The 18,964-nt window shown below is 38.2% G+C and overlaps 1 protein-coding gene across 5 annotated transcripts in view; it reads right to left on the reverse strand.

The window, feature by feature from the left end:
• Positions 1-18,964, reverse strand: part of MEF2A (myocyte enhancer factor 2A) — an 80,848-nt gene that overhangs the window by 28,720 nt on the left and 33,164 nt on the right. For all 5 annotated transcript variants that reach the window (XM_041469193.1, XM_041469191.1, XM_041469194.1 and 2 more), the window contains exons 2-3: positions 18,684-18,881; positions 13,967-14,170 (exon numbers count right to left, since the gene is read on the reverse strand). In XM_041469193.1, coding sequence (XP_041325127.1) covers positions 13,967-14,170; positions 18,684-18,737 — 258 coding nt within the window. In that variant the 5' untranslated portion in view covers positions 18,738-18,881. The remainder of the gene's footprint in view (positions 1-13,966; positions 14,171-18,683; positions 18,882-18,964) is intronic.

Raw genomic sequence — 18,964 nt, forward strand, 5'->3', positions numbered from 1 at the left:
TCCGCCCGGAGACTCTCCAGCGCTACAATTTGTTGTTTCTCCAAATAGTGTAAATAACTCGGCTCTCTGAGCAATTTCCAAGATGTTATCACAGAGATCAAAATTTTATTAACTTTGAGGCTGTTCAGAGGAAAAAATTCGGTGAGATCAAGTAATTTGCGTAACATGAAGAGTTTTTTTTCTTGGCTGTGATACACAAGCTTGTTTAGAAGAAAATCATAGCGTTTGCAGTGGAGACTAATAGATTTAAGGCATATTTTTTTCTTACCACAGCAAGAGGGGAAAAGAACATTAAATTTCAGGTTTTGTTACTGGATGCTCACTGCAATTACCTTCTGGTGTGAAGTCTTGTTTTCCAGATCATATAAGGGAATGTGTAGCCCTTTCAGTAAATCCGTGTTACTTTCCACTTCCTCTAAGACTTAGCCAAAATTACTGAAAATTGTTCCAACATGTTGGCCAACACACTGTATTGTGCCCCAGTAACTAAGATTGTGCAGCTTTGATCTCAGAATGCACTAACTGATGAGAGAAAAATACTGGTTTTACTCAGAAAATAATGCAATAATATTTAAATAATATTTACAATGAACCAATGCAGGTGTGAAGTATTTTTTTTAAAAGAATGAAGGAAACACAAAAATACATTTTTGTGACACACAACTTCACTACACGAGCGGTCCAGACAGCTCTGGTCATCCTGATATTGCAGAATGATCCAGGAGCTGTAAACTGCTTCTGTTCCACTATTAGTCTAGTATTGATTTATTTTGATTCAAATGGCAGAGCTTAGAAAACATTGTATGAGAATGGCTGGACCAGCTATGACGGGTTTAAATATTGCAGTCAAGCACATGGTACATGAGCCCCAATATTTTCCTGAACTTCCCCACACATATGCAAAGTAGTTTTTTAATTGCACTTTGCAATTAAAATTAGCATTTCGCTAATTTAAGAAAAGAATCATGCCTTGGCAAGAAGCATCTAAGGAACAGAAGAAGGGCTTCTTGCAAAACAACAACAGAAAGGAATAACTGGCTTCTCTCTACAATTCAGTATAAATTTTACTGAAACTGATAATACAAATAGCAAAGAGTATAAAAGCACAATAAAGTCATTTATTGTTTGATCCGAGGAAGCAGAGCTGATATTCAACCATCTCAGTGTAATTATCCTAGCACAAGCTTTTTTCCACAAAATCCAACAGAGACACATGGAAGGCAGGAGCCTGAAGGCTGCTGAGCCCCACAGCAGGAGATGAAGCCACCACCTTCTCCAGGCTTCCTCCAGCCCAGCTCCCAGGGGCTCCAGACACTGCTCAGGGGCAGCTCAGGGAACCAGGAACTCTGAACCAACAAACATGGATGGGTCACTGCTTCCAGAGACCAAGTGACAGCCCCCGGCTGGCCCCCTCCCATCCAGACCCCGGGTTTCCATCCCACTCCAAAAGGAAACGTTGCCGATGATTAGAGAGCACAATCAGTGGGTTTTGTGCTCCCATCAGTGAGTTTGGTTTAAAAGCCAAGACTTCTGATATTGTGATCTGGGCTCCTTACCAGCCCTGGCAGAACTGTAAAGAACTTGATTATGTTCATTGTCACGTCAGGAAATTATATTTTTCTGCCTTAAATCAAGAATGTAGGATGACCTCATGTGTAAAAAGTGTTATGAAGTGTAAAAAAGTGTCAGGTCATTCAAAACACTCAGTGTTTGGTTTCTTGTAATATTACACAAAAAGGAAATGGTTGTTGCTGTCAAAGCTACCATGTATCATGTTAACAGCTCTATTTTTGCACTTACTATTGGAGCTGGCCTGAGAGGATTTTTGTTGGTATTTCATCCCAAATCACTGGGAAAACCATGTCCAAAATTTGACAAAGACAGAAATGAAAAGTGTTTTCCCTTGGAAAAGGCAAACCTTTCACTTAAATCCTGTGGCTAGTTCTCCTTCTGCTCTTGCAATCAGAGCATGGAAAAGCTGCAAAGCAGCACAATTTTGGAGTAAATGTGTTTTAAATATCATAACTTGTTAAAGTGTAAATATTCCTCAGGCCTGAAGTAATGGAAAAGCCCTACTAGTACTGCTAAGTATTACTGCTGCTCTGGTAGGCACCACCACCATGGATATCAAAAGGATAAATGATTAAAGTTTCCTGATGCTCTGGAAATGCCATGCAATAGTGGAGAGTATTTTTGTCCCACTAAAACGAAAACAAATTCTCCTTGTCCATTCTTTAATTAACTTATTTTTGCTGGTTCATACTCATCTGCAGCAGAAATAGGTGGGTGGTTGATGTGTGGGCAGAGGAGGCAGAAGGACTGGCCCAGCCTCGCTGGCAGCAGTAAACCTCTGATAGTCACATCCTACATGACAAGCCACACCTTTTCTTTCTGTGATAGTCACGGAACGAAGGACAAATAAAGCAGTCACAGCACCAGATTCCCACCCAGTTTTCTTTCTTAATACATGAAAGATCAGTGAGACAAAGCAGGGCATATTCCTTTACTGCAGCTCAGCTCCCTCCCCACAGCAGGCAAGGACCTCTTGTATCACTACAGGCTTTGCACGCAGCAGAATGTCCTGCTGAAAGCAGGACAATTGTTTTATTATTTGCTTCCTGATACATATATTGCCAAGAAGCTGAGCCTAAAACCTGGCTGTTTTTCTCTTCTTTTATAACACAAAATATTCCACTTTCATCAGCCTGAACAATAGTAAGGTGTCTCATCCTTTAGATATCATTATGTCTCCTCTATTATGTATAAAACACATTCAAGTACCCGAGGAGTATTATTAGTCACCAAAAGCTATTTTTAGTTTTTAAACTTCCTGCGGGTCAGTTTGGCTACAGAGGCATCATCACTGCTGTTTCTTTTCTCTAAATTAACAACACAGCTCTGCAGAGTCAGACCTTGACCCTACAGTGCTGGGCACACACATTTACCATTGTCTAAAATCCAAGCAGGAGTGAATCCCCAGTGCAGCACAAACATCAAACGAGAATAGCCAGAGAAAAACCAGATAATTCAACTCAGTCATGGTGTTTTGTCTATTTAAAATCATCAACATTATTTCTGTAGGCTGAAATATCTTTTTCCAGATAGAGGTAGTGTATTGTTTTATATGATGTTTACAAACTCGATATATTTTCCTCAGGCTCTATTAATATTCTCAACTTTAACCACTGAAGCATCTGCAAATTTCCTTATGAAGCTGTTTTCCTGTCCTTTGAGTTGGGAGGCTACTTACATTTAGCCCTAATACTGTTCCTTTCAGTATCCCTGACACATTTTCAATTACATTTTGCCACGCTATCAGTTCAAATTTCACGTTCTAATTATAGCCACAAACACATCCATCCCAAACCAGCTCAGGGAAGGAGTGGTGCCCAGCTTTCAAAACTTCCCTCAAACGCACAGGAGGCCAAATTAGATTATGACAGACATTTCCATGAGCTAAGCAACTTGGAGAGCTTAACTTCTTAAAGAACAAGACCTTCCCAATCTTTCTGGCAGGCTCCCCAGCCATAATACTGCATGCTAAAGAAAATCTGAACTATTGACATACTCTACTTTCAGCTTACTTAAATAATATTTTTCATACTTCTGCTCAATTAGTAGTGATATTTAAAAAGCAAATAATTGACATTATGCAAAAACACATGGACATGAAAAATTCTGAGTGCAGTACTTAACGTTTGCTACAGTTATTGTATTTCTTGGCCAAATATTATAGCTTGCAATGGAGAGGAAAAAAAAAAGGAGGTTTAGGATTCATTACTTATTCCAGGGTTTTACAAATAAAAAACTTCTAAACCTGCCTAGCATTATCCATAAAATACAAAGAAAAAGAAGTGCCCTTTTAGCCATGCTCTATGTTCAATTTTAGGCAAAGGTATTCAGCATTTACAAATGAAAAATGTTCATGATTTGAAATTTTATCAGTGTCCCTGCTATAAACCACTCTAAGAAAAGACACTGTCTTGTTTCAAATGTTGGACCACTTCCAGTATCTGGCAAATTTTAACATGTATCCCTGGCTTGCCAAACATGAAAGCTAGCTGTCAAATTCCTCCCAGATATGATAAAGATGGCACTCAGGATTCAAACTCTCATTTATATAAAATAACACATACAAAAGGTTTTTAGACTTGATATGGCATGAAGTTTAAATTCTAGCCTGAAGCATCTTTGCTGTGAAACATTATTTTAAGTAGATAACCACAAGCAATTACTAAAGAATTAGAACTTTCTGGGCTATAAAATCCACTCTTCATCCCCAGAATATTACCCAGCTCTGGACTAGAAGGTATGGGAAAGGCAGCTGCATGCCTGTATTTGTGATTTTAGAGGAACACTATCTGTGAACTGTGGACTTTTTAAAGCAGTTGCTGACCTACAAACAAGTTGGATTGCTTGGTCCTAAAAGAACTCCTTGAGACTTAAAATGATTAGTAATCCATTAGCACTGATAATGCTGTTTCCACAGTGACAGCTTAGTCAAGCTCTCAAAGTCCAATTTTTGATGCATTTGTCTTTGTTTCACTTTCTATCCAACTCAGTAGAACATTAAATTTTATATCACTGAGCAGATTTGCATTTTACCTGTTTTACAGAAAGAACCATCAACTAGATTTTCCCATTAAAGAGCACTAAAGTGCCAGTTTAACTCGATCTTTTTCAATCTTTTTATTTAAAAAAAAAGACAAAATAGACTGATATTCACCTTCAAGAAGCACAAATTTCTCCTTAGCATATAACTTAAATACATTTTGTAGTCCTTCCAGGGACTATAAATTTGCCAACAAACAAAACTAATGGTAAAATGAAGCAAAACACAGCTCTATGCTAGAACATTCAAAGGGATATTTCATGGTACATAAATGCTTTCTGTCAAATAACAACATATAGATGTACAAACTCAGCCTCCCAAATACAGATCTTCACGTACTTGCAATGGTTAAATTATAAATCAGCAGCAGCAGTAGCTGACTGAAGGCCTCCTTTCAGCAACAGTGCACTGCAGATAAGCCATATGGAACATGAAAAGTTTCCAAGTGCAGCAATCCATCTGCATAATATCCCTCATAATCTTTTAGAAGTTCTTCAGGAAAAAATATTATCTCCTACTCAGAGTTTGCCAAGAAAAAAAATGGCTTAACTCTGATTAGAATTCATTTAATAAAAAGAATGGGGTTCTTTAGGTCTACCTGCCCATGTAGGATTGCAATTACAAATACTTTTTGTCCTGAATAGTTCTTTACAGCTTTAAAATTGGAAAGGATAACAGAACTGTTTCAGAGTCTTGGTACTCAAGATAATTTAGTGCTATCAAAACAGTAATTACAACACGAATGGCAACCATTCCCAAAGAAAATGTTTAGAAGATTCCAAGGATTAATGCTATTGTTAAAATACTGTTCACATGTAAGATTATGGGCACTAACTACATATCCCAGAACAAGCTCTAACACCTTTAATATTTGTATGGAACTGCCACCTTGTTTCATAAAAAAACACCCCAAAAATAAGAAATAAGACAACTGAAAGCAGGTATTTGAAAACACCAGCTGAGATCAGTGTGTACAACAGGAAGCAGAGAGCCTCCCCAAAAATAAGGAAACAGGGTACAAGCAATTACATCTCTGTTTTTACTGAACTAAAATAATGAGAAGGTGGGATTTCCAGACACAGCTGTAATAATGTCACAATTCATGTTTCAAATACACAACTTCTCAGTTGTGTGCCAACACAATACATTTAACATGTCTTTTCCTGTGTAGCCTCCATTTAGTGCAAATTATTCAAAATCCAGAGCACCTCTTTGAAGACTGTCCTGACTTAATGTGAAAAGGGGTGGGAAATCAAAGGTGGGACCTTGAGCAGTAGAGAGAAAAGGCTGTACAGGAATCATGGACAGAGAAATTTGAGTAAGCTTTATCATGTAATTCATGTCAACATTAGATAAAGACTGGCTCTGGAATGCTTGATTTATTTTTTTTTCTCTTTTTAAAAAGTCATTGTAATCAGCAAGTACTAAATTTTAAGTTATTTGCAGGAAAGAGCAGGGCTTTAAATGGTACTAGTTTGTTACAGTTGTAGAAGAGTTTTACAGTGGGACAATGTGTAATAGCTTTGATCTAAAAAATATTTACAACATTCCCAAAATATTTGGGATTTTTTAATAAAAAAAAGTATTATTCATTTTCTGTTGAAATTACCTAGTATTTCCAGTAAAACATAAAAATTAAATTAAAATTCACCCTATTGCAAATTTAACTAACTTGCCTAGCATTGCATAGTCCACACCATGACTTACAGGGCTCCCATATACAATATCACATCACTGATATGATGTAAGATGTACCAAAAAATCCTGGGTAAGTCACTAAATGAACTGAGGTGTACTTGTCTGAAAGTATGGTGAAGAATGGTATGTCACATGTTGTGTGTCTCATGTCACAGGCTGTTACGGTATTCAGAGGTCTGTACCACAGGAACTGCCACAACCAATATTTTCTTTTTTCAGGTGCAGCTGGTCCCCAAACCACTCCAGGAGAAATACCAAGGGAAGTGTTTTGTTCAGGTGAGTGCTGAGTGTTACAGCCCCCCTGGGCCACAGCACCTGCAGTAAAACCCTGGCAGGGAACAAGCCACAGACTCCCTGAGCCTTCTGCTGCACAAGCACCATCAGCTCGTGGCCCAAACATGAAGATTATTCAAAAGCAACATATAAAAAACTGCAGACATGGTGAGGTCCAAAAGGCAGGGAGTAGTGAAGCACTGGAGATGATCCTCCCCTCCTTTGGGCAGCTCATGCTCAAACATGAATGTGAGGAACTGTGATGATCAAGAAGCTGCACTGCTGCTGTCCCTCCTGCAAGGTGGTTAATCCCTGGCAGAAGACACAACCAAACCCACAAGCCTAGAAGTCAAAAGATGGGATTACATTAAGTCTGCACTGAAATCAAGCCTACCACATAAAGAACAGTCCTCCATCTTGCTGTAGTTGCAGGAGATGCTTTGTTCTGGGTCTATTCTTTCCACGCACAGCTTGTGTAAAGTCACTCTCTCTTGATCAACAGATGCCATGGTCCTCACTTTGAAATTGCAAAGTAAAAATATACTTTTCTGTCACTACAGAATTTCAAAAGCACCAAATTCTGCAGCAACACAAGGGCTGCAGAATACACGAGACCAGCACAGCTTGAAGAACTTGTTCATACAATAATTATGTCTTTGTGTGACTGCCTGCATGAACTCCAGCACTAACAAGCAATGAGCTGTTGCGGATTTTCTTGGAGTCAATTTTCAATCCTACTTAACACAACGTCTCCAGAACAGCTAAACCCAGAACTCAATCTCTGACAAGCGTTTCCCGAGCAGTGGGTGTGAGAACTGGACGTTGTGTGTCTGCCCCATAAATTTCAAATATAAAAATATTCTCCTAACACGGAGCAGAAACAGTTGGAAAAACATCACTTGCACAGCTGGGAAATAAAACCAAGTTTCAGACAGAGGAGAATCCAATCCCTGCCTATTGCAGGGCTGATTCTGCAGAGATTTTTGTAGACAGAGCACACAAAAGCTCTGTACCAGTATTTGACACAGATTTGGGATTCTGGCCCTCCCAGCAGCACAGCCTCCAGAGGAGCATCCGATCCAATGTGAGAGTGTAATGATGCACAGCCAAGTCAGCTGCCACTCATCACTCAGTGATCAGCTTTTTCTGGTAGTTTATTAAAAAATGAGAACATCACGGTGAATTTCAATTCACAGCTCTAAAGTCATGTCACTGGTGTAACTGTGACAGGGCTGGCGTAGGACAGAGAGCACCCTGAACTGCAGCTACATAACATCACTGCTGGCAATACAGCAGCCACGTACAGTCATTATTAGCAAGATTTCAGAAATTTCTATAAAAAGATGCATTCTAGACAAACTTCAGATATCTACATGCTTTAAGTAGTGACTAAATCTGGAATTCATCAAAATTCAGAATACCAGCAGAGCATGGTAAATTTAAAGCACCGCACTGTTTTAAAGAGGTAGAAGAAATAATATATTCTTAACCCTAAAACACAAAATTTATTCACTGCTTTAGATACAAGGGAAGTACAGCTTTAGACTATTTGCAGGCGAACCAAAAGCTGCTTGAAAAAAAAAAAATCTTAGTCTATCCTACTTTTGAAAATTCTTTATATATCAGCAATGAAGGAATGCAAAACAACATTAACTCAGAACTAAAACTTTTTGCCAGTACTGTCAGCTTACTTAAAGTCACCAGTAATGTGATATTTTGAAATAAATAAAGAGGTATGTTAATCATCTGTACGTCCAAAGCAATTTCAGCACAGCCAAAGAATTAAAATAATATTGTTGAGTAAAACAGTATTACCAAATGTAAGATATGGAAAAATCAGTAACAGTAAACAGCTCAAAAAAATACTGTGGGAATTGAGTGTTGAATTTCATCTCCCAAAGGAAAAAGAAAGAGGAGAGGAGAGAAATGAGAGACAAAGACACCATCAGGAGGGGCAACTGTTCTGCTTAGCACAAAATGCACAGTTGTCTTCTGTCACAATACTGAAAATAAATATTTGCTACCTTGACCACATTTTATATTTTTCAAGGTAGTTGTTTTTGCCTAAACCATGAGTGGTAACTATAATCCCTAGGTAGAACCTGTTTATAAATCAGGTTTATAGCAAACACTTCTACTAGAAAAAAAAATAAGATTCAAACCACTATACACAGACACATAAAAATATACATGTGTGTGTGTAGATATATGTATGTATACATACATATATATAAAAGCTTTTGATGACTCACTCCAGACCACTTCAGTTTTCAAGCACTTTCCCTCTTTTTAAGGTAAGCTAAAAGAAAATTTTAGTCCTTAACCATACATAAATCCTCCTCAACCACCTCCTTAAAATGTCTCAAAGGTATTTGTGTGCCATCTCAAATTATTTGAAATGTTATATGCAGTATAATTACATTTACATAATCATTTAGCAAATCAAGCCCAATAATGCTTACATTTTCTCAGCATCATGGGCAGATTACCAAGTCTTTTCCTTCCTTCACTGAAGTAATTTTTAAGCTTCTTCCTTCTTTTAAATGTGCACCACTTATTCCCACAGTGTTTGGAGACCAAATCAAGTGGTTTGAGCTACAAAAATACCTAATACTACACCAATACATGTTCTTCTATCAGCCCAAAGCTTTTTTCTTTATTCCCCCCAGGTTTTGCTCACTTCTGGCAGTTCTCCATCTATCAAATACACAGGAATGCAAAGCAATGTTAACACATCACAGTGCCAGCCTCCCTCCAACCTCCCGTGTGTGTTTAACCATCAGGATTCCTGGTGCCACCTCACAGTTCTGTAAAGCTGTGCTGATATTTCACACAGATTTGGAGATTTTAGTCACATACATTCAGCATCAGTTTTCATTTTCTTGGCTGCAGGGCACTTTCTTTTTAAAAATACATTAAAAAATTTACGGTGTAGCTTGTGTTATAAAACATTTCAAATAAATAATTATTTTTTAAGCATTTTGCCCAGTTTCCACCATCTTACTTTAGACAGCAAAATATAGAAGCCCAAATTGCTTTGCAAATCCTTATCTAGATCGGATACACCAGGTATCCACCAAGGAAGGAAATAAGATCAATTAACTGAAGGTCATTCTCATCTAATTTTGTATGTGTGCATCCAAGTATATATTTAGATACAATTCCCAGATCTACATTTTCATATGAAGTCAACCCAAATTTAAAAAAAAGGAAGCAATGAACCAATTCAAGTGCTACCAAAACAAACTACTACGCACCAACAACAGTTCAAAATACACATTGGTTATTCCCAGCCTGGAAAAGAAGCAATGCTGGGAGGTGGAGAAAGCTGGATGAAAAACAAAACCAGAGAGCTTTTGGTTTATAAACACAGTGTTTCAACACCAACTTTTCTGTTTATGCTCCCCACACTGTTACACTTGTCTCTTGGCATATGCTCCATCTGGCTGGGGAGATGCATCTGCTTCTTCCTGCTGCAGGCTCTCCACGTGCAGCTGAGCTCTCCGTGCTCACTCGGAGCCAGGAGCCAACAATCCCATCTCTGATCCCAGAGATGTTCCTGACTGCAGAACGTGCACTGCTCCTCTAACAGCTCCATTAACATTTCGTGAAAAGGCAGAGATTAAATGTATTTTAATGCAAGAAAACAGCTGATTACAGCAGAAGATTAAACTGGCTTGTTGACCCCACTGAAAGCAGCAGCAGGGTCATTTACCCCACTTTGTCTGAACTATGACAAAACCACTCTCACACCAAACCATCACAAATGTTACTCCCCATTACAGTCACCTATTCCCATGGTAAGGTATTTAATACAAACATCCAAATAATTTGCTGGAATTTACACCAGAGCAGTCCTTCCACAAGAATGAGTATGATTGCAATAATTACATGCCATAGTTTAAGAGAGATTTTTTTGTACTTTCTAGTTACAATTTTTATTACAGATCATTACCTATTTCAAGGACAGCTGTCAATATCTGGGGTATAACCTAAGCCTTATTCAGCACATTACTCTACACTGAAAACAGCATTAAACTACAGAGCACAGGAGAGGCTCATTAACTGACACCCACCCGGAATTCTCCTGGGCACAGATGCCAACTGGGAAAGTAGGTCACATTTTACACAGGCTCCTAAAAATCAAATCACCTCAGTCTGATGAGGTGAGATGAGGAACAAGCAAAACCCACTATGGCCAAGTGTAGGTGAAATAAACCCTGGTTTACTGTATCAGCCAAGGAAAATTAAAACATGGAAAAAAGATAAAAAGCTGAGCTAAACAGGCAGGAAAAGCCATCTTCAGCCCTTGAGTCCCAGAAGTGAGGCTGGGAGAGGGGAATAACTGCGCAACTGCTGCTTTTTGAGGCCTTATTGAGGGGCAGAAGGACCCAAAATGGAAGCGATATCTTATTGTAAATAACCTGCAATAATCTTAACATCCTGCACTAAAGAAAATATACAGTGCCTGTTCATCTCCCTCTTTTCCTTTGGATTTAAAAACAACGAATGCTCAAGGTCTCAAATTGTCTTTTATACGCTAAAACATTTTGTTGACCATATGGATACAGAATCCTGATAAAACCTGAAATTCTTCCCATTTTACTCTGCAGAAATACTTCTTTCTTCAGGAAAAATAATTACTTGTCAAGAATAATCTGTTACAGAAAAAAAGTCCATGAACATTAAAGCATCAAATGCTTTAACACCTACAGCAAGTCCTTGAAATCACAGACAGCACTTCAGTGTAACAATCTGCAACTGTGCCATTATGGGTTTGTAAAACCAAATACATGATCCCAGTATTTCAAGAATTCAAAGCACACACTGAATAAAAATTTCACTCTTTTCAATACCTCTATATGGTACATCTATGCAGTGCAAGAGCACTACCTTACACTCCAGTAACCTCATAAAAGAACAGGTACAGGACAGCAACAGATCATTCCCATCTACAATAACATGTTCAGCGAAAGACATAAATGCATGCACCAAAAAAAATTTCTAATATTCATTTAAAATGCCAGTGCTCTCCCTCCCACTATGTTTTCACAAACATTCCAGCAGCAACAGAAGACACCAAGCTCTGGGCATATGAAAGCAATTCCTATGCCAAAATTGAGCAGGAGACAACTACAAGGGGAAGATGTCTCATTGATTTCACTTAATCATTTACAACATTGCTGTCTACCCAGTACTGGAAATCAGTAGCAGCAGATTTGTTTCCTCCCTTACCCAGCTTCTGAGCTGTGCGGAATTACCTTCCTTCTAGCCCAGGAAAACCCACCCTCCTGTCATGCACATCAGGACCACAGTGGCTCCAGAACAGTTCCACAGTGAGCCTGTGTCCCAATAAATGCCACTTGTCACATTCAAAGAGGTAAGTGAATTACTGAACTAAGATCTATACATTAGCTGTAACTCCATAAAATGGAATTACTTTTTATATTTCAGTTCAGTATGAATTTGACAGATTTTAGGTGCTTTGCTGCAGTAATTTTCATTTGTTAAAATAGAATTTCAATGTCATTACAAAAAGAGAGAAGCCATTTTACATTGTTCTTTCAGCATGTTTCCAAAATGCTGGTGATGTCACTAAACATCTATCACACTCCAAGCACCCATCAATCCAGAAAGAAAAAACCCAAAAATATTTCACAACCAGGCTAAAGAGCACATAGGGCTAATCTGAAAAGATAGGAGGCTGCATTCCTAAATTACACATTCCTAAAAATGGGAATAAAGGCCCGAATTCCACACTAGCATAAAACATTAAACCCAGGGAAGAAAATCAGAATCTGCAGATGAGTCCTTGCATGTTCCCCCAGAGCAAAATCAGAATCTGCAGATGAGTCCTTGCATGTTCCCCCAGAGCATTCTGCTCTTGGGTGCCAAGTGCACTTTTAATGCACTCGTTGGGGTCAAACACTTGACTCTGGTAAAAAAACCCACAAACAAGAAGAGCCCTAAAAAGCAGCCTTGCATATAATTAATTCTGGAAGAGGTCCTTAGTCCTCATGATGTGAAGAAGCACCATTACCATGAGTCACAACACAGAGAGGCCCCTGCATGCAGAACAAAACCCAGCTGAACTTGCATCCCTGTCTCAAACTCATGTCTGTCACCATCAAAAGCTCATTCTGCAGGAATTAGGATTTCCCTTCCTCTCCAGTGGCTATCCCTTATTTATGCTAATCCAGTGACTAAGCCTTCAACCCTTCATGGCTTGTATTATCCCTCTCTTGAGAACTCAGTGCTGAAGACAGAAGTTGGGGAGGGTATTTTTTTCTGATCATAAAAGACAGTTGACAAATTAGCAGAGAATCTTCTCAGAAAGAAATATAAAACATTTGTCTGTATCTCAGTTTTGTAAATCTGATTTTTTGCTTGCACACTCATGTACAAGATCAGCTAGTACCATCCCTGTACTCTGATCCCCTTGGCAATAGGCTCTTCAGCTATTCAAGGCTAATCATTATTCTGAAATCATTCCTAAAAAGCAAGGCATTTGTTCAGAAGACAACTTCAGAATTTAAATTAAACCCTTAAGTCAGCCACCTGTTTTGGTCTATTTACAGGACTACTGGAGACATGCTCTGAAAGGCAGTTACAGTACATCAAGGCTCCAATTGCCAAGAAAATCCTTGAATTCTACTGCACCTAATTTAGAAATTATGTACTGAAAAGAGTTTCTATTTAAAGCTTAAGCATTATAAAAGTAGATGAAACCAATACCTTGGAGTAAATATATTCATGTTATTCTATTACTGCAGAAAGTGCAGTCGTTCTGCTGCTATTTTAATTGACAGTCACTGGACAACAAATTGAATTAAGTTTGCGTTATTCCACAGATTGTCTTTTTTTGTCTTTTTGTTTTGTTTTTTGTTTTTTGGCTGATCAAGGGGCAGCAGAGGTGGTGGGGCTGATTTGATCCATGTTCAAGATATGACTGGTAAAGTGGCTACTACCTCAGAGGAGAAAATGGCCAACTATAATTGTCTGTTAGGCTGAGGGCATTCTTCTGACCTTTCTCTCCCACTCAGTCGATTTTTTCTCCCCATTAAGACCTTGAACATTTCTCTCCCTCCTCCCCCAGAAAAACAACCATTTTTCACACCTCTATTTCCATTGCCAAATGTGATTGAAATCAAACATGTTTCCCAGAAACTGGCAGGGGGTGGAGGGCAGATGGGAAAACAACATGGCTGTAAAGACAAGTTATTGCCTTAGAGAAACCAGACTAAAAGCAGTAGTTTACATTTTATAACATGGTATTAAATAACTTTAAAGCATTTAATTAAAATATCTTAAAATGCTCTAGGTTGCTCTATGTTTTAGTTATTAAGGAGATAAGAAGACTGACATGTCTTCTCAAATTGTTACCTCAACGATATCTGAGTTGGTTCTGCTTTCATGGGGCTCGTTGTATTCTGTGTATTTTAGTAGAACTTTGTCCATGTCAGTGCTGGCATACTGAAAGAGTTTGTTAGAGCTGTTAAAAATGATGAGTGCTATTTCACAGTCACAGAGCACACTCAACTCATAGGCCTTCTTCATTAATCCAAACTTCCTCTTTGTAAAGGTGACCTAGAGAAGAAAGAATAATGATTGATTTATTTTTTTTTAAACACATGACAAGGTTTTGAAGGGAAATAATCATGGTATACACTGATTGAGCCTACACCATTTACTCCTACTGTAATATGCAGCTTAACACAAGAACTGCCTATATAATATCTGGTGCCAATTTTAGGGCCCAGTGTTCTCTATTAGACTAAGTTAAACAATTACAAAACACCCCCAACACTTCCACTGGTAAATAACAGCCAAGAAGAGTTAAATTTTAGTTGGAGTTTTAGTTAGAATAGAATAATTTAGCCTTATTTCCTCTGTTCAATAAACTGACTTTCCAGGTATCAGAATATTTTCTTCTGTGGTACTCAACCTTAATTATAATAAAACCAAAGAAAACAGAACAATCAATGGAAGTAACACTTACTATGCACTGGGATTTCTAATTATGTAAAGCTAAGAAATATTGCTATTTTGTTGTATTAAGTCATCTATTCAGATTCACATATAATTTGATTTGTTTTCTGCCACTTGGAAACATCAGGAAACAACTGTTCTGTCCAGTTAGAACTGCTGTGGGGAAACAAACCCATTACAGACCATCACACAGAAGCATCTGCCCATCAGGGAAGGCGGAAACAGTTATGGAAGTTATCATCAGTTATGATAAAAAAAAAAAGGTTTAAAAAATCATTCCTTTCACAAGAGAACAGCTAAGTATATAAAAGTGTCAATGCATTTGACACCTCCCTATTACAATTCCAAGCACGAGCCTCTGCCACAGGTGAGTGATCCACATGCCCCATGTCCCACAGACAATAGTCAATGAGCTTTAGCAAGAGAGGAACGAAGTAAGACACAAGAAACAATCAAACCTGTTTTCTGGGTGTCTGGAGTTTAATTACCAAGCTGTACAGCAAGTTTTTGGGAAAATGGATGGGAAACTTCTTCTGTATATACACACCTGAAGGCTTTTTTCTCCTCATTATCTCACACATATTACTTTTTAATACCATTAATAAAACAAAGTATATTCTATTCTTCCCACCATGTTAAGAGTCTCAGAGGATACACAGCTGTTGTTCTTCTGACACTTAAAAGGTTGTTACCTGAGTATAAGCAGGTATGCAGAGGTATTACTGCTCAGTGTTTGTCAGGAAAAAGGCATTATAAACAAGCTGTGTTTGTGCTGTGTCACCTGGAGAAGTCCTCAGACAAAAGAAGGAAGGTTTTACTGCCACTGAGGACCAGTAGGATCCCGGACAAGAGCTCTCCATTTCTTTACTGGCATTTTATCATTCTCACCTCTTGTAAGGCTGATTGTGACATTCTCAGCTAGCATCAACTTCTCTCTTGGTGCTTGGACAGTGCCTAGCACAAGCCCCTCTACCACAGCACCCTGAGCCTTACTTCAACACACACAGATTATTTTAAACTCAGTTTTCATTTCAGAACCCAAAAGCAGTCTTAGTTCTCTTTATTTCTCTTTTTTCCCATTCCATTTAGGACCACATCAAACCCAAAAAATATGCCTCTCTATGGCAGGTAAATCATTTCCCCAGCACTATTTTAATATTGCTTAGCAAAAAAATGGGTGAGGAGGAGACAGCAAAGGCAGCAAGATTGAGCTCCTTTGATATCTAATTTACTGTGCTGGATTCTCTTCAGCTTAATGAAGATAAATGTCCTACAGCTCATTCAAGAAGATAAAGCTGCTTAATTAATAATACAATGACAGTCTCATGACAATCATAATCCCCCGGAGGAATGGTCTATATATTCTGTTTTGAGCTCACATACAATCCCATCAGAAATAAGATGCTTCTGACAAAACACTAGTTTTTCTTCCCACACAAGTTATATGAACCTGCTTTGCAGGCAAAGCTCTGTCCCATTCTACTTATATTTGCAAACAAAGAAAATCTAAATCTCAAACTAAACACCCAACCAGGACATCACAGGCATGTCCATGAGTGATCTACTTACCAGCTAGACATGCCATAGAAAACTGACAGGACACAACTGAACTACACTTTCAGCTCAGAACAAACCCCGAATGCCCTCCTTATCTGGATCAATGAAAAAAAAATCCCCAAATAAATGCCTTATAAATGCCCAGTGCATCAAGGCATTCTGACGTGTTGAAATTCCATATCCTGGCTACCAAAACCAGAGGACACCAATGGGGATGAAGGCCATTGATACATCTACATATAAACAGTAATATTCCACTAACAAAAACTATTTAATCTTTCTAAAACCTTTTAAGAATAAGATGCAGTGTGTTTTCACCTGAGTTTTCACAGAAAAGGGATAAGGCAAGCCTAATTCTACTTTTAAGTTAGAGCTTAAATCCTCTTCCTCATCACTAAGTAGCCCAAAAAGGTGCTAGCCAAAAACCTGCCAGAAATAAAACTAGAATTTGATCTCCCTATTTTGCTTCAGTCACAGCAATGGTGTAAGTGGTCTCAAATTTTATACAAATGCACTGATTCTCTTCCTCTCCATTGTTTCAATCTGAACAATGGGATGGGGATTCAAAAGAAAAAAAAAAAAAAACCAAACAATTTCTCCTGGAAAAAAGAAAAAAATCCCTCACCAAAGTCAGGGTAGAAAGTGTAACACTATTTGTTTCTCAAGCTGAACAAAACCAAAGCTGCCCAACTTAATCCAGATTCATTTAAAAAAAGGAATAAGCGGGATCAATTTCCATCTCTTCCATGTGCTTTACGTTGTAGAGCAAGATCTGAAAAGAACTGAAGTCATTAATTCATCTACTTTTACTACGTGTACTTAAGACATTTATCTACATCAAACATAAAGTCACTGGGTGATTAAAGCTGTTCAAACACAATACTTGGCTTTCTCCCAAACTCCAATAATACTTTTCTTGCTATATATAGACTTCTCAGAGTTTACACTGCTTTAAAGTGATACAGGGAGAAAAACAATCTTGATTTCATCAACAAAACAATGGGCTCTGAGCTGATGTGTCAGCAAGAGAGTCCCATGGAATTCTGACACTACCCCAACGTCAAGCTGCTGCTCAGAAGTTAAAAAAGGAAATCAAACAGCAGGAAGGCAACAGAACAAAACAGCAGCACACCACTATACAAGTCCATATTTTGCACCCTGAATTCTGGGTCCCTTGGCCATCAAAAGTAATGGAGTAATACTCCAGAAGGTTCAGGGAAAAGGAGCAAGAGATATGAAACAAATTATGTATTAAAACAACTAAGCAAGCAAGGTAGCTATAGCCTGAAAAAACTTACTTTAAGAGAAAATAAGCAATTGTGGACAGACTCTAGATAAGGAGTCACTGTTGGCTCTTCCATACAAGAGCTAAATAATTGGCAGGACCACGACAAAGGGCAAATAAAACTGTGTTTCTTGAAACAACAGGCAATAGACCTGGAAATTCTACACAAAAGATGTTGTAAATGCTGCAACATTATAAGGGCTCAAAGGATAACTGAACAACTTCCCTGGTGGGGGGGTGGGGAAAACAAACAAAAAAACCCATTAATGGTTACTAAATATACGGAAACCACATCCAGCTCAGGAAATCCCTGAGCTAAGAATAGTTAAAAGCTGGAAGAGGATTACAGGGTCATGTACATGTGCATCTCCAGCCCACATGTATTTGCTCATGACCATCACTGGACAAAAGACGTCGGCCCAGCAACACATTTGGCCCCAGCCACCAGAACTGCTCTTAAAGACCTTTGCTGTAATAATTTGCCTTAAACGTGACAGCTTCCAGTTATCCCACTATATATTTCAGTATCCAATTAAAATTTTATTTTGCATCTCATGTAGCAATTCAGAAATTAAGAGGAAACATTAGTGCAAGAGTCATCAACTTTTGGTACTTTTCAAGTTCACAGGGCACCTCTCTGTTAGGGCACAAGCAGCCAAGTGAGCAGCTTTCCCTGAAACAGTCATTTTGAGCACTCTTCCCTTCTGACTGACAATTTTCAAAGACTGTTGTAGCAAACAGCTCTTACAAGAAATATGAATCGATGCTTTTAAATACAATGTTAACAGAATTTGTTACTGTATTCAAAAGACTGAGGTTACTACCTACCTACAGATACCTCAAACTCCTCTGTCAAAGTGCTACAGAAAATACCTTTACTAGATCCTTCCCGAATTTCTCATCCTTTCTCTGCCTCAGTGTTCCTAGTAGTTATCAGATCATGTGTCTGTTTAAAAACACCCCTCCACTGCTAGCAAAAGCACCATTCTAAAAACACCACTCTACTGCTAGCACAGTACGGTACCATTTAAATAGGAACAGCAATTTTAAATTTTAAGTAGTAAGAGTTATTACTTATAAATAATTTTTTTTCCTCAAACAGTCAGAAAATCATTGAGGTTTCTTATTCAAATTCTGCCAATGGCATCTGTGGATATATGAAGACAAAGCTCCACTTTATAATAGTGAATTAGGATGAATGTATTCAAACTTTCCATTAATTTTTAAGATTACTGATGGACCTGTTCATGCAGACTTCTTGTTTCTCACCTGCCTATTCCGTTCATCCATTATTCTCGTGATCTGTATTTTCTTTCTCCCCATTTTCGCCTCTTCTTTCTTTTGTTTAGCAATCCAGAAATAAACTAATCCAAGAAATGTCCCTCTTCAGTGTTCTAACACATGATACAGTTTTCTTTTACTTTGTCTTCAGCTTGAGAAACGGTTCCTACTTCTTCTTATAAGCACCTAAAAAAAAATTGAAATTATTAATGTACAAATTACCAAAAAGGAAGTATCATTAAAAACCCGTAGAGCCAAAAAACATGTGC

Source organism: Pyrgilauda ruficollis, unplaced genomic scaffold (genome assembly GCF_017590135.1).
Source record: "Pyrgilauda ruficollis isolate IOZ18807 unplaced genomic scaffold, ASM1759013v1 scaffold23, whole genome shotgun sequence".
Lineage (NCBI taxonomy): Eukaryota > Metazoa > Chordata > Aves > Passeriformes > Passeridae > Pyrgilauda > Pyrgilauda ruficollis.